This window comes from Chlamydotis macqueenii, chromosome 29 (genome assembly GCF_036417535.1).
Source record: "Chlamydotis macqueenii isolate bChlMac1 chromosome 29, bChlMac1.mat, whole genome shotgun sequence".
Lineage (NCBI taxonomy): Eukaryota > Metazoa > Chordata > Aves > Otidiformes > Otididae > Chlamydotis > Chlamydotis macqueenii.
Genome location: NC_141584.1, coordinates 1,945,680 through 1,961,716, shown reverse-complemented (window position 1 = coordinate 1,961,716; position 16,037 = coordinate 1,945,680). Strand labels below are relative to the sequence as shown.

Genomic DNA, 16,037 nt, shown 5'->3' with positions numbered 1-16,037 from the left:
CGGGGATTGGTCGGGGGGCGGGGAGAGGGCGGCGAGGGGCGGCGCGCTCGGGGACCGCGCGGCGCCTTTCTCAGGGTCCCGGGTTCGAGTCCCGGCCCCGGCTCATCCGTGCGCTGAGTTGCGCGGGTCTCAGCCCGCAGCGGGAGGGGCTTTTCCCCCTCCCGCGGCTGCAGCGGGGATGGAGGGAGAGGGCCCAGCTCCATCCTCGGACCCTCTTCTCCAAAAAACCCGCGTGCTGGTGGCACAGACAGGCACGAAGGCTGAGAAGAGCGGCCCTCCCCCTGCGTCCCCCGGGGTTTGGGAGTGGGCACGGTGAGTGGGGACCCCCCCACCCCTCCATTCCAGTAAAAAAAAAAAAAAAAGGAGAAAGGAAAAGAAAAAAAGAAAAATACTGTTTATTTCACACCACTACAGCAAGTGCATCAGTCTGCCGCGCCCCCGCGGGGTGACCCGGCCTCCCCCTGTCCCCCCCAACCTCCCCCCCCTCCAGCCACCGCCTCTCCGCCATCACTCCCGGCTGAGAGGGGGGAGATGGCCGGAGCCCCCCAACCCACCTGGCCCCGGGATGCAGAGTCGGGGGAGGTGGGAGGGGGTCGCACCTCTGTTACGGGGCTCACCCCCCCTCCCCGAAACCCTCTGGGGGCGGTGGGGAACCCAGGGACATCTCCAAGCGCCCCCCATGGCCCCAGCGTGGGGGGGGTGGCACCGAGAAGCCGAAATCAAAGCGGGGGTGAAACGAAATCGGGGTTCACCCCTCGCGAGCTGCGGCGCTGCTTCGGAAACACGGGAAAACGGCCCAAAAAATGAAAATCACCCCAAAAAAAGAGAGGGGAGGACACTGCGGGGGCAGGAGAGGCGGCGCGTGCAGGCAAGGGGGTCCGTCGCCACGCATGTTACGGGCGGGAGGAGGCAGGCGCGCCACCCGCCGCGAACACGCTTGGGTCACGCGTGACGCGGAGCAAGGGGACAGACGCACACACGGACACACCTACGGGGGGGGCGCGCACCGCGCGGGCCGGGGGCGGGTGGGGGGACGACACAAACGGGCGGCAAAAGTGCTGCTGGCAGGAGGTCGGGGCGGGCAGCGGCGGCGGGGCGGGGTGTCGTCCCCCTCCCCGTCCTCCCAGTTTAGGGGATCTGGAAAACGTTGAGCTTACTGGTGTTTTTGAGGGTCTGGCGGCGGTTGCAGAACCAGACGCGGACCACTTCGCGGTCGTAGTTGAGCTCCTTGGCGATGTCGGTGATCTCCTGGCCGGTGGGCAAGGCGTTCTTCTCGAAATAGGCGTTGAGCGCCTCGACGGCCTGCGGGGTGAAGGAGGTGCGGCGCTTGCGTTTTTTGGAGGGCTCCCCCCCGACGAACTCCATCAGGTTCTGCTGCCCCTCCCGGTTGCGCAGCTCCGCTTCGCTCAGCCATTTCTCCAGCACCGGTTTCAGCTTCTGGGCGCTCTTGGGGGTGATGTCCAGCTTCTCGAACCTGCGCCGGGAACACGCAACGACGGGACGGCTCGGGGACGCGGCCGGGACGGGGGGATGCCCCGCCGCGGGGCCGGGGGCACCGCTGCCTGGCCCCGATTTTCCTCCCTTTCTCCATTTTCCTCCCTTTCTCCATTTTCCTCCCTTTCTCCATTTTCCTCCCTTTCCCTGATTTTTCACCTTTTTTTCCCCAATTCTCCTCCCTTTCTCCAATTCTCCAGCTTTCCTCCCTTCCTCCCGTTTTCCTCCTCTCCTCCAATTTCCCCTCTTTTCTCTGATTTTCCTCCTTTTCTCCAATTTTCCTCCCTTTTCCCCACTTCTTTAGTTTTCCTTCTTTCCCTTAACTTCCCTTCTTTTCCCCAACCTTCCTCTCTTTCTCTCATTTTCCTCTTTCTCTCATTTTCCTCCCTTTCTCCAGCTCTCCTCCTTTTCTCTATTTTCCTTCCCTGATTTCCCCTCTTTTCCCCGATTTCCCTCCCTTTCTCCCATTTTCCTCCATTTTCCCTTTTTCTCCAACTTCCCTTTCCTCCATTTTTCCTTTCCTCCCCTTCCCTAAGTTTTCTCCTTTTCTCCAACTTTCCTCCCATTCCCCAATTTCCATCCCTTCCCCAATTTCCCTCCCTCTCTCTACTTTTCTCCTTTTCTCCAGTTTTCATCTTTCTCAAATTTTCCTGGTTTTCTCCAGTTTCCCTCCTTTTCTCCCACTTTCCTCCCTTTTCCAATTTTCCTCCCTTTCTCCAATCTCCCTCCTTTTCTCCCATTTTCCTCCTCTTCTCTCCAGTCTCCCTCCCTTTCTCCAACATTCCCCTTTCTCTAATGTTCCTATTTTTCTCCAGTCTCCTTCCCTTTTCCAGTTCTCCCATTCTCTAATTTTCCTCCTTTTCCCCAAATTTCCTCCTTTTCCCCAAATTTCCTCCTTTTCTCCAATTTCCCCCCCCTTACTCCAATCTCCCTCCCTTTCTCCATCATTCCCCTCCTTCTCCAATTTTCCCATTTCCCCCCACTCCCCCCCTCCCCCCCAGCTCTCCCCGCTGTCCCCCATCCCCTCCCAGTTCCCCCAGTTCCCCCAGTTCCCCCTCACCTGCAGATGGCCGACTGGCTGTAGGCCGGGCCCTCGGTGGCCGTCAGGGCCTGGCCCACCTGGGTCTGCGTCAGCCCCAGGGACAGGCGCCGGATCTTGAAGTTCTTGGCGAATTCCCGGATCTCCTCCAGGTTGATCCCCTCCTCCTCCGCGCCGCTCTGGGCGGCCGGGGGCTCTGCGGGCGGGGGGACGCGGGCGGCTGCCGTGAAACGGCCTCTCCCCCTGCCCCCCTAACGAGCGGCCCCTTCGTTAGGCTCCCTAACGAGGGCTGGGTTGCCGGCCGTCCTCCCCAAGGACGCGGAGCGCGGGTGCGCAGCTTCCTCTCCCCATCCCAGGGGATCCCAGACCCCAGCATCCCTCTTCCCATGGGATCCAGTCCCCAGCATCCCCCCAGTATCTCCCCAGTATCCCCAGCATCCTCTCCCCATCCCATGGGAGCCCAGATCCCATTATCCCTCTTCCCAGGGGATCCCAGTATCCCCAGTAACCCCAGCATCCTCTCCCCATCCCAGGGGATCCCAGACCCCAATATCCCTCTTCCCAGGGGATCCCAGTCCCCCAGCGTGCCCCCAGTATCCCCCGCCGTGACTCACTGGAGACCAGCTGGCTGACGGTGGGGGTCTCGGAGCAGGTGATGGGGACGGGCGCGGAGGCGGCCTTGGCCGTGCCGGCGGGATTTGCCACCACCACGGCCGGCTGGGGCGAGCGCCGGGGCCGGCTGGATGGGCTGGACCTGCGGCAGAGGGGCGGCTCAGCACCCCCACAGCGGGGGCTCCCCCTCTTCCAGCGCCACGCCCGCGCCGGGAGGCGGGGGGAGAGCAGCCGCCGCGTGGCTTTTGGTGACGTGGAGGTGACACGGGCTGGGACGGAGAGGCGACACTGGGAACCACCCAGCTCCAAACTGGGAATGGGCCCGTGACGATGCCGTACTGGGTTTGGGGCGTCCCGCCACGTAGGTTTGGGGGCCACCAGCGCCTCCGCTCACACCAAGGGGAGGCTTGGTCACGTCCCATCCCCGCGGGCAGAGAGTGGGGCAGCGCCGCGGAGCAGGAGGGGACACGTCCCGAAGATGCTCACGGGCTCCTAAAGCAACGTGGTCGGGTCCCAAAGCAACGTGGTCGGGACCCAAAGACGCTCACGTGCTCGGGAAACAATGTGGTCGGGTCCCAAAGATGCTCACGTTCTCCTGAAACAATGTGGTCGGGTCCCAAGTCAACACGGTTGGGTCCCAAAGACGCTCACGTGCTGCAGAAGCAACGTGGCTGGGCCCCAAAACTACGTGGTTGGGTCCCCAGAGCAACGTGGCCGGGTCTCAAAGACACTCACGTGCTCCCAAAGCAACGTGGTTGGGTCCCAAAGACGCTCACGTGCTCCCCAAGCAACGTGGTTGGGTCCCAAAGACACTCACGTGCTCCCCAAGCAACGTGGTTGGGTCCCAAAGACGCTCACGTGCTCCCCAAGCAACGTGGCTGGGTCCCAAAGACGCTCACGTGCTCCCAAAGCAACGTGGCTGGGTCCCAAAGACGCTCACGTGCTCCCCAAGCAACGTGGCTGGGTCCCAAAGACGCTCACGTGCTCCCCAAGCAACGTGGTTGGGTCCCAAAGACGCTCACGTGCTCCCCAAGCAACGTGGCTGGGTCCCAAAGACGCTCACGTGCTCCCAAAGCAACGTGGCTGGGTCCCAAAGACGCTCACGTGCTCCCAAAGCAACGTGGCTGGGTCCCAAAGCAACACGGCCGGGTCCCAAAGATGCTCATGTGCTCAGGAAACAACGTGGTTGGTCCCAAAGATGCTCACGTTCTCCTGAAGCAACGTGGCCGCATCCCAGAAATGCTCATGTGCTCCCAAAACTACGTGGTTGGGACCCAAAGCAACACACGGTTGGGTCCCAAAGACGCTCACGTTCTCCAGAAGCAACGTGGTTGGGTCCCAAAGCAACGTGGCCGGGTCCCAAAGATGTTCATGTGCTTGAGAAACGTGGTTGGGTCCCAAAGACGCTCACGTGCTCCCGAAACAACGCGGTTGGGACCCAAAACAACGTGGCCGCGTCCCAAAGACGTCCCCCGTGCCCCCAAAGCCACGCGGCTGGGGACGCCGCCAGCCCTTTGGCCACGCGGCCGCGGACCCCCGTGCCTGTCGCTCACCTCACTCTTGACGGGGGGCTCGGGGGTGCCGCTTTTTTTGACGGCGGCCGCCTGGATGGTGCCGCCGGCCAAGGTGGCGATGACCTGGCCCTGGGCGTTGAGCAGCAGCTGGGGCGTCACCGTCTGGACCTGCAGGTTCTGGGCCGGCAGAGCGGCCGCGGCAGGGCCGGCTGCGGCCACCCCGGGGGCGTTCACCACCCAGGGCAGCGTCCCGATCACCTGGGCGAAGGGAGGAGAGCCAGCGCTGTTGGGGGGGGACGCGTCCCACAAACACCCTTCCCCGCGGCGGCGGGGGGACGCGGCGGCCGCGTCCGTCCCCGTCCCAGGACGCCGGGGCGGGGGGCGGCGGTACCTGGCCCTGGGCGTTGGTCAGGATCTGGCCCGTGATGCCCTGCACGCTGGAGATGGCGTTGGCGATCACGGGGGCGAGGAGCTGCGTTTGACCCCCCAGAGAAGCCGCGCCGATCTGCGGAGAATCCAAAAGGCAGGGGGGTCAGGGACGCGGGTGGCACCCCGGGGGTCACCGTGTCCCCCCTGTGCGCGGCCGGCCGCCCCCATCCCCGCGGCGGCGGTGACTCCCGCCGGGATGCGGCCCCTTCGGTCCGTCCTTGGGATTTCGCCCAAAGCAGAGCCGCCCGCGCGGTCGCTCCTCGCTCGCCAGCGACGGGGAAACTGAGGCTGGGATCTTCCGCGATCCCTTGGGAGATGACAGCCCACCCGGAGCGCTTCGCTCCCGGGAAAACGCGGCTCCTCGCGGCTTTTCCGCGGCCGCCACGGGATAAACGGGTGCCAAACTCTCCCGGCTTCGCCGCGGCGGGATGCCAGCCTCCTTACTAGGCCAGGGTTAAAGGCGAATCCGGCCGGCTGGACGGCGATCTGCGCCTGCGCCTCCGCCGGCTTGGCCGCGGGCGCGGCGGCGGGGGGGCTGCGGCAGGATGGGGGGCTGGCCGGGCGCCGTGGGGAAGACGCCGTGGGGCTGGAGCGGCGGCCGAGGCTGCAGCGGTTGGGCAGGCTGCAGCGGCGCTTGGATGGTGGCGTTCAGGACGGCGGCGGCTGCGGAGCGAAGAGAGGGAAGAGAGCGTGAGGAGAGGGGAGGCAGGGACGCGGGGAGACCCTGAGCTCGGCGTTCCCCCCGCCGCTCGCCGTCCCTTCCCAAAAGGACCCGAACCAGCGGGTGATTCGGGTGTTAGCGCACCCGAAGATCCCCCCCCAGTAACAGCCAGAGCTCCCACTACGGCAGGACTCATCCTGCTGGGTCTAAACCCAAACGGGGCACCAGTGCTGGGACGGAGGGCGAGGCCCCGTCGTGTCCCCCGCCTACGAATCGCTGGGATGGGCGCCTTCCCTCGCAGGGGGAGCTCCCATCTTACACAAATCCTGCCCCGGGACATCGCCGGAGAGGCACCCACCCCCTGCTCTCACGCCCCAACGGCAGCACCTCAGCCGCCGCCGCCACGGGGCGCCGCACCCAGCGCCCCAAATCCAACCCGCGCCTCCCTTCCCGTCCCATCCCCGATCCTCACCCCGCTTCCCCTGACGCTCCCGCCAACCTTTCCTACAACCCCGGAACCGAGCGCCCACTTTTTTCCGACCCCCTCCTGCAGAGGACCGGCCCGGATTCGGCGCGCGGAGGCGGCCAAGCGCCGGGTTACCTTGCAGATTGGCTATAGGCGGTTTGAAAACTCCCCCTGAAGGAGAAGCGGCCGTCAATCCGGGGAGGGCAGCGACGGTTGCTGTAGGAAATGTCCACACAGCCAGCCCTGCTGAGCTGCCGCTTGACCTGCAATACTGATGGGGATAAGAAGAGGTTGAGTAACTGTCCCTGCCGGAACCATTACTCCTGTCACAACTGTTGCTAAGTTTTCCTGAGTCAAGACCTGCAAAAGCAAACAAGATTTAAAAAAGGACACAAATCAACGCCACTGCACAGCATCAGCGGGGCTTAAATCTTTGTAAAGGGGCGCCCAGACGCGGCGGCCGGGCGGCCCGGCGTCCCTCCCATCTCAGCAGCTGGGAGCCCAGCTCGGCGCAGCCCCCCTCTCCACGGGGAGACGGAGGAAAAGGGGGATCCCCCCCCCCCACCTCCCCGCGCCGCACCCCTTCGCGAAGCACCCGACGCGTCTGCGGCAGCACCTCGGCGGCGCGAGGCCCTGGGCGAGGGCGCCGAGCAGAGGGGAGGCGCTTTGGTTCGGGGCGTAGCTCCCACGCCCCGCGCCACGAGCGCTCAGCTCTGCCCTCGGGGGTTTGCCTACGGCCGAGCGGACGCTTCCCCGCGGGGGTCCCGCTCCCCCCAGCCCTCTCCCCGGTCCCGCTCCGCGCCCGCGGGGGTAGTTACCTGCGGGGCGGCCTGCACGGCCAGCGGGGCCAAGGCCGGCGGCGGCTGGCTGGCGGCGTGGCCCGAGGTGCCGGCGGAGGGGACGGTGCCGGGGGACGTTCCGGCCGCCGGTTTGGGTTTTCCTGGAGAAGGGCGGAGGAGACGGGTTGGAGAGACGCCGCCGGTCGAGCGATAGATAGCCGCCCGTCCGCGCGAGGGATGGGGGTGAGGGCGCGGGGGCACCCCAATTACGCCCTCCCGCCGGCGTCCCAGGACAGTCGCGGCCCCACGGATTCGGCGTGAAACCCAACGCGGGACATCTCGGAAGCAGCGCTCCAAGTCTGGGTTACGGGATGCGGGGGAAGGGCTTCCTTTGGGAAGTTTTGGGAAGGGGGAGAAGGGAGAGGTTGGGGGAGGGATAAGCACGGGAAATCGGGATAAAAGCGGGTTGCCGGGCAGCGCGCGCCGCTCGCGGGCTGTCGGATCGCGCAGGAGGGTATTTTCCCCCAAAATCAGCAGGGATTCAAGCGGCGCCAGCCCCTGAACCGCTCACCCGGGAACGGGGAGCTGGAAAGGGAAGGGATTGGGAGCGCCCCGGGGGGCGGGGAGGGTCCCTGCATTTGGGGTCTTCCAACCCTCTGCCCAAATTCCCGGAATCCGCTGGGATTTCTTAGTTATCGTGAGCATCCGAGCAAGAGGAAACCTCGCTCCGAACCCACGTTTATTACTCGCAAAAGACCAACTCGGGTTTTTTTGAGCAGCCTCTTGTGCTTCTTCTGCTCAGCTCCTAATAACGGCAACCCTCGAGGACAAACCCCTCTCCATCTCCTATTTTTATCGAAAGAAAACACCCTTTTCCTTTGTTTTACCAAATAAATACTGTTCTCAGCTAAGAGCCAGACGTTTCTCAGGTTTGGTTCCTCGCCCAGAAACTACTACAGGTCTGGAAGATTTGAAAAAGCCTTTTTTTCTTCTTCATTTTTTTTTTTTTTATTTTAAATTTCCTCCCAGACCAAGCAGAGATAACACCCAAACTGCAAGGACCGCAGCGATGCTGCCGGCTCCGACGGCTTTTTGCGCCGCCCGCCGCGCTTTTCCTCCCTTCCAGCCCGCGGCAGCAGGACCAGAAAAAATTATTGTTAATAAATAAAGCGCAAGAGTGGCAGGGCAGGGGATAGGACGGGGATGCTTGCAGGTGGATTCGGGATGGATTTCCAGAAGGATTGGAGTGCTGGCCAAAAAAAAGCAGCGAGGGAGAAAGCGGGATGTCCCGGAAGGTTTCTCTCCAGAGCTGCATTCCGGTGGGAGAAGGGATGCACCTGCAGCGAGCTCAGCGCCCCGAGGCGAGGGGGAGAGGAAACCCAAGCCCTTGCTCTACGTGGCTGCGTGAAAACCGAGCTCCCCAGCGAAACATCTCGCCGGGAAACGCCCTCTCTAATTCCAGCGCGCGTTTGAGGGCCGTCCTCGGTGCGGGACGCTCTTCCCCACCAGCTCCCAGAGCAGGAACTGGTTTTGCTAACTCCTAGGGACGGGGATGCTCCAGAGCAGGGTGGGGTCTGTCCGCACCGATGGGCGCAGCAAATCCTCCCAGCTCCGATCCAGCGGGATCCAGAGCCAGCTTCGCTCGCGGGGACGGAGGAACCCGGGGAACGAGGGGTGGGGAGAAGGAAAGCGTCTTACCGGCTGCCTCCTCGCCGCACGAGCTCTGGGCGCCGGGCGGGACGTCCTCTCCGGCGGGGTGGCCGCTCTCTGCCGGGGAGCCCCGCGCTAGCTCCCTCGCTGGTATCTCCGAGGCTTTCTGGTCCTCCTCGGCCGGGAGCGGGCGTCCACGCCCACCTCCAGCACTCGGATGGTTTCGTGGCCGGACATGACAATAACCTGCGAACGCGTCCCGGAACGGCCATCAGCGCCGGCGAGCCGCCCCACGGCGATGTCCCCCAGCCCGCGCGCCCCAGGGCAACGACACAAATTAAGGTGACGCTCAAAACCAACCAAGCGAAGCCCACCCGGCCCCTCGAGGAGGGATGGAAACAGACGGGTTTGGGAGGGGAGGGCCCTTCAAAGCCCACCCAGCCCAACCCCCTGCCAGGAGCAGGGACATCTCCAACCGGATCAGGTCGCTCAGAGCCCCGGCCAACCTGGCCTGGAATGTTTCCAGGGATGGGGCATTCACCGCCTCTCTGGGCAACCTGCGAGGTGCTCCACCGCCCTCAGCGTCAAATATTTCTTACATCCAGTCTGAATCCCTCTCTCCCAGTTTAAAACCATCCCCCCTCATCCTGTCACACCAAGCCCTGCTGGAGGGTTTCTCCCCAAAACACCCGCTCCTCCTCCTCCAGCTCTGCAGGCAGCCGAGCCCCGAAAGATGGAGCAGAACATCTGCGTGCCAGGCACACCACCCCACACAGTGGGGCTCAGGGCGTTGCTGACCCCCAACTCCCCACCCCTCGGCCCTCCCGGTTGTGGGGCGCAGCGGGGACGCAGCCGGCCGTGCCCGTACCTGCTCGTTGACCGTCAGCGAAGCCTCCTGGGGCTGCACGGCTTCGGCGTCCATGGCGTCCCAGCGGCGGTGGGAGAGCCCTCAGACCTTCCACATGCTGCAAGCGAGGGACACGGGGTGGGCTCGTTATCGGCCGCGGGGGTCACGCGCCGGCTGCACCCGGGGCGCAGAGCAAACCTGGGCTCTGCCGTCACCTCCCCGGCTCCACCACCCGCCTCTCCCGCGCGATCCGGGGCAGCGCAGAGCTCGCCGATGCCCTCCTGCCCCACGCGGCGCGGACGCGCGCTGCTCCCCGGTGTCCTGGGCACCTTCCACCACCTCCCATCCTCTCGGCCAAGACGCCACAGACGCGGGGTAGCGTAAATTTTTGGGCGAGCATCGAATATACGAGCAGCAGAGCAAGCGAAGGGCCAAGCCTTTCCCCCTCTCCTCTCCCTTTGGGAGATGAGGATGCAATTCCCTGCTTCAAAAATCCTAAAAAACCCGGCAAAGCCTGCGGGAAACCACCCGTGCTCCCGCCGTGAAGCCCGGAGCAGCTCCCCGAAGCCTCCGCGCGGCACCGGGCAGCTCTCCCACCCCCTGGCGCCGGCTGCGAGAAGCAGGAGAGTCGATTTGCTGCGTGCTGAGGGAACCCAAATCGATGGCGATGCTTCGTTAAGCCGGCGAAATGAGTCCTCCCCAGAGGGAAGGGGCTCGGCACACCTGCTGGAAAGCACCCCGTCCTCTTCCGCTGCCCTTCGTTAGCTTGTTTGGCCACGTATCGTCCCCTCGCTACCTCGCGGAAGCGTAACGGCCTTGATGAATTTTTTATCGGGAACGTCTCGTCTTGGCGTTCAAGCAGCCAGCCTGGGTGACATTCCAAATGACTCCATCCGTGTCCTTGTTTGCGGAACCGGGAGCCCGGGGGCCAGCTCTCCCTGTCCCAAAACGCCGGGCAGGGTCTGCTCAGCTCCGGCCCCGATCGCCTCCGCGCTGGGCCTGATCCCGTCTCCGCCCCACGAGGGACGCTGGCGTCGCACGGAGCAGCCAGCTCGGCCATCGGCCAGCTCCGCAAATCCGGGCGTATTCACCGGAGGCAGAGCCCGCTGGGGCTCAGGGCTCATCCCAAGGGGAATCTCAGCCCCAAAATTGCGTTAGCGCACCTCAGCCATGGGTTTTGCGTCTGCCCGGGAAGCTGGCGCAGCACGGGCGTCCACGTCGCTCTGCTCCGCTACGGAACATCGCCCCGGCGGCACTTCCAGGATCTGGGAAACATCCCCCGGCGCCGTTTGACAAGCCCTTCAGCGTTTCTCTGCGCCTCAGAAGCCACCCCGGCTCCAGTTCTCACCCCGAGACGGAGCTGGGATCCGTGCGCCATCGGCAAACGCAGCCACTCGGATCCCGTCGATCCAAAGGCGCCCGCATTGAATTCAGAGCCAAATCCTCGTTTCAAACTCAACGGGGGCTGAGCGTCCGCTTCCCTTCGGCCGCCTTCGGCGCACGCCGCTCGGTGTTTACGATCCGCAGCGAAGCGACGCTCGAGGTCCCAGCAGATGGGGGGCTGTTTTCCTTCACCGGCCGCTCGCCACGGCTCTCCCCCTTCCTTGGCCCTGCCAGCCTCACCCCAAAAATTCCGGCAGAGTCCCGAAGCAGCCCCCTTGGGGGACTCATCCAGGAATTTCAGAGCAGTTGGTGATGGAGCTCCGGAAGCTGCTGGGAATTTTTAAACCCGGCCTTGGCTTCGGAGCACACAAACACCTTGGGATGCCGGCGCGGGGTTTAATTAACAAATTTATCCCAGCGCAACGGAGAGCGGAGCAAGGGATGAGCGAGTTTGCTGGCAGCCGGAGCCAGGCAAACAGCAAGGAAGCCGGAGCAAGGGATATCTGCTGCAACAAGAGCGAGGAAGAGGAGGAAAACGCTGCGGAGGAGAGGTTTGGAACGTCGCTGGAGAGCAGCTGGCAACAGGGAGGGTTGTTGGGGGCACTGGGGGGGCTCTGACCCCACGTCCTGCCGAATTCACCCCACCGCTCGCTCCTGGAAGCCGCTCCCCATGGCATTTATCCTCCCTCCGCGTCACGGGAGCGCGCTGGGCCGGGGGGATCCCGGCAGAAGCAGAGCGGGATTGGGATTTCGCTAACGAGGAGCGAGCCCCCAGCGCCTCGTGGCAGCTTCTCCCTACAACCTGAGGCTGGAAGAGGTGGGAAAGCTCCTCTCGCCCTCGTTCCGTCACCTCCCTGCCCCAGCGATTCCCGCCCAGCACCCCGCTGCGCCGCTCACATCGGGGCCGTCGTTAGAGCGGGGAGCTGAGCCCAAACTGGGATCCCAAACTGGGATCTTCCCCAAGCTGGAAGAGAATGGATGGCCAAGGGGCTGTTCGGTCTGCGGGGAGACCCTTCCCACACATCCGAAACCCAAAACCACCCACGGAGCCACCGGAGAGCGTGGCCTGGAGCGGCTGGGGAGCGCGGAGACGAAATCCCGCGGGATCGCGGAGGCCGCAGCGATCTCCAGGGCGGCGCGGGGAGAGGCGGCGGCTTCGGTACTCACTCACTGGTGGCGCTGGGGCAGAAGGACGCCCTCGGCAGGCGACGGGGCCGGCTGCCGCGTCCCGCTCCGCACGGCCTCCGCGGTCGGGCTGCAGGGAAAGAAAAACCAGAGCTGTCCGGGTGCCGAGCTCGCGCTGCTCCCACACGCCCCGAAAGCGCCCAGGAGCCGCGGGACCCCGAGCGTCGGGCTCTTGGCAAGAGGGGCAACTCAAAAGCATCCCCGTCCTCGCAACCGAAATCTCCTTTATGGCTCCTCCGAAGGGCAGAGCAGCTTCGGGAACTCCGGATCAGCCAGCCGCCCTGAAAGCCGCCGGTACGGAAAAGTTACGGGACGCGGCGGCTTTTCTCAGAGTTTTCCGACGCGAGGAGCGCCGAACGCCACCGCAACCGCCGGATCTCGCCGGTCTCCATCCCCACCCACCCCGGCCCGAGTCACCCTCTCTCCAAACTGCGGGTTCGTCCCCCCACCACCGGAGCGGCGAAAGGCCGAAGGGGCACAACACCCCCGCTCCGAGCGCCGCCTCTCGCTCCACGCGAGCCGGAGATCCGGTCAGGCCCACGCTGCGGAGGGAAGGCTCAAACAGCGCCGAGAGAAGAGGAGAGTGCGATTTTTCTCCTCGCTAGACGACGAAACAGACATTTCACAACGTCAGGCTCGACGCGATTCGGATTTCGGATTCGGAGCGGGTTGCTTCTCCTCCAGCAGACGCTCGGCGGGTTGGCGGTACCATTTCACTTCATTTCTTTGCACTTTTTTAAATTTTTTTTTTTTTTTTTTTTTGCAATTAATGGGACAAATAATTTCTCCAGATGGTGGTGTTAAGTGCACGCAGCGAGATGACAGCCATTTCGCAACAGATGGCGGCAAGGAAATGAAAAGCACAAAATAATAATAATAATATTTAAAAAAAAAAAAAAAAAAGGAGATGGGGGAAGGGAAGGATAATTTAAGATGCTCCGAGGCTCGCTGCGAATGTCATCGCCGTGTTAATTACAAGGGTTGATGAGTCAGAGACGGAGCCACTCGGATCCTGAGTGGGTGGAAATCGGAGTCGGAACAAACTTGCCGCAGGTGAGGAACCCTAAGAGGTTCATTAAAGCCACTCCACGCAGAAGGCGTTTTGGCTCGCTAATTCCTCGCCGTCGTTATCCGGGATGAATTCCTTCAGATGGACGCTCCGATCCCAGGCGGAGGGGTTGGAAGGCGCCAAGTAACCGAGCCCTAGCCAGCACGAAGACAGCGGTTCCTGCCCGGAGGAACGCCAACAGGGCCAGCGCGCGAACGCGCGCAGACGCTGCGACGCCTCCCGGCGAAGCCGGCGCCGATCCAAGCTCCGGGTCCCGCTCCCTGGAAACGAAGCGGCACGGTAACAACGCAGCCCCACGCGTCCCTCGCCACGGCCTCACCGGCTCGCGTGGTTTTTTCCTTTTCACCACGTTCGGAGCGGAAAGTTCCAGGCTGGACGCGATGCCGTCAGCGGGAGTTATTCTTCAAAGCGTATTTTCCGGCGTCACGGTGGCGGAGACCCGGACCCAAGCGCGCCCAAAGCGCTTTGCCAGGCTTTTTCCGCCTCCGCAAACCAGCTTCTCTCTTTAAACGCCTTTTTACCCTTCCAAACTCCTAAAAGGACTCGACTGCATTTACTAAAACTCCCTAAAGGACTCGACTGCATTTACTGGTGGGGAAACTGAGGCACGGGACGAGACGCGACGATGTAAATCACAATTTCTACCCCATTTCCCTTCCCTTCTTTCGGCCCTGCACCAGCGTGGAGAGCTGCAGGTCCCGGCACAGGGGCTGCAGCCCGGCTGAGACGGCAAATTCCTGAAGATGGGAGCTGCAGGGGAAAGCTGGCAGCATCCATGCCAGCAAGATGGTGAAAACTTTTTAAGACAGAGTTTTGGGGTTTTTTTTTCCGCTGGGAGGCTTTTGAGGAGCCACTGCAGCTCCTCGGCGTTCCCCATCCTCCACGTTCCATCGTCACGCCTGGAAAACCCCCGCGCCAGGGGCTGCGGCAGCCAAATCCCAAAGGAGAGTCCGGGGAAAACTTCATCTACTGGCCCAATTCATCTTCCAGTGCCGGCGAGACGGCGCGGCCGGGGCCGCTCCGATGGTGAAGTCATGGAGTAAAGCGAGCGGCTACGTCGAGCCCGGCCGCGCGGCCACGGGAGAGCCTGCCGGAGAATCCGCAGCGGCGGAGAAAACGGAGCTGCTGAGACGTAGTCGGTGCTTCCCAGCCTGGATTATCTCGCTGGAGCGAATGCAAACGGCATCGGAGCAGGAGACGGAGAGGTTGCCCGGCATCGATTTGGCCCCGGCTTGCGTCAAGTCACCGAGGACGAGCGCCAACGCGAGCGCAGCTCGCTCCGGCGCCCCGATCCCGAGGAAAAATACAGGTGATCCTTTAACGGCTCCATCAGAGCGTCTGCCGCCCGGCTGCGAGGGCGAGGAAACGCACCGGCGGAGGGTCCCAAACCCGCTTGGAAAAAGGGGGGAAAGCCCCAAACCAGTTGACCAGGCTTTCCTGCCAGTTGGGCAGTTTTAACTCTGTTATTTGCAAAATCCTCGCTGCGCCGTTAAGAGAAATCTCTTTTCTCCCAGGCGCCGTTTGTTTTTAACGCTTTTGCCCTAAAACAGCTTCGTCCCTCGCCGGAGGGAGGGCAGGGCACGACCGGGGGGGAGATCCCGCGCCGCGTCCCGCTCTGCCACCGCCGGCTGCGCGGCCTCGTTGAATCCCTTCATCTTTTCCCTTCGCTTCCCACCTTCCCAGGGGTCTGGGGGCACAAATCCCGATCCTGATCCTGAATAAAAGCTCCCGCCTGCGCGGTCCGTGCCCAGGACAACGGGATTCCCGTCTTCTCCTCCGCCTGGTTGCAAAGCGAACGCCGGCCGGCTCGTCTCACCGGCTGCCGCGTGGTGCCCGGCGCTCCCAGCCGGATCAACTTACGATGAACTTCCCAGGAATCCGCTTCTTTCTCCGGAGAGACGGGGAAAGTATTTTTATTTCCGCCCCCCCCCTCGCTACGGAGGAGATGGGATTAAGTGCACCTCCCAAGGTCGTGCCGGAGGAGCGCGGCAAAACCAGGAGCAGATTTTGGATCTCCCAAGCCGGCGCGCTCGGAGCTCCCCATCCGTCCTCCCCAAAATAGCGCCGGCAGCACCAATCGCTCCCCATCCCGCCAGCACCCCAAGATTGGAAGCACCCCGAGGGCCCAGGACCCCTCGCAGGTCGGTCTGTGGGGCGCAGGACCCCCCCCCGCTGAGGCCACAGCAATGTGGGGGGCAGCGCCCTCCCCTCACGGCCCCGTCGGGGGCCTTTCAAAGCGGGGTGCATTGGCTGAAGACCAAGCCCGACCCCCGAGACGGCCACGGGGTCCAAGAGGCGGTACAGCCCCCCCCTCCCCGGGGAAGGGGGGAACGCAGACCCCCCATCGCATTTCTCACCCCCCAGACAATCAAGATCCACCGTACTCCCCAGAGTCCCCCCCCCATCCCACGAGCTGGCGGACCCCTGCAATACCCGGGGAAGCCCCCCCCGCACCCCAAAACGCAAGTCGAGGGGCTCAGGGTGGCAGTGGGAGCTGCCCCCGGGGCAGGGTGCACCCAAATCCCCCCCCCAAAACCCTCACAGCACCCCACGCCCCTGCCCCCGCCTCTGTGCTGGAGCACCCCGAAATGCCCTTGTACCCCCTCAGCTGCACCCGGGCACCCCAATCCCTGCCTGGCACCCACACCCCAAGGGCAGGGCCACTCTCTCCTCTCCCACGCCGGGGGTCCCTTTGCCGTCCCCTGGCCGACCCCCACCCTCTCCTGCTCCCCCCCAGCACTGCTCATCCCCATCGCCTCTCCTGCACCCCAAACTCCACTCCTCACTGCCCCCAATTCCCTCCTGCCCCCCCCACCCCACGGCAGTCACCCTCTTTCCCTGCCCCCGGGGCTCGCCGGCCCCCCCTTTCCCTGGACACCCTTCGGCTCGGGGGGTCCCCCTAATCCTAA

General features: G+C 63.8%; 1 protein-coding gene across 1 annotated transcript; it reads right to left on the bottom strand.

The window, feature by feature from the left end:
• Positions 1–379: 379 nt before the first annotated feature.
• Positions 380–12,181, bottom strand: POU6F1 (POU class 6 homeobox 1). The gene is given in 15 exon segments (XM_086768891.1): positions 380–1,474; positions 2,555–2,729; positions 3,148–3,256; positions 3,258–3,287; positions 4,699–4,917; positions 5,051–5,164; positions 5,533–5,620; positions 5,622–5,751; positions 6,351–6,455; positions 6,458–6,575; positions 7,034–7,155; positions 8,693–8,833; positions 8,836–8,890; positions 9,513–9,609; positions 12,042–12,181. Coding segments are annotated over 14 exon segments (1,806 nt in total). The 5' UTR covers positions 9,567–9,609; positions 12,042–12,181; the 3' UTR covers positions 380–1,128.
• Between the last annotated feature and the right edge of the window lie 3,856 nt (positions 12,182–16,037).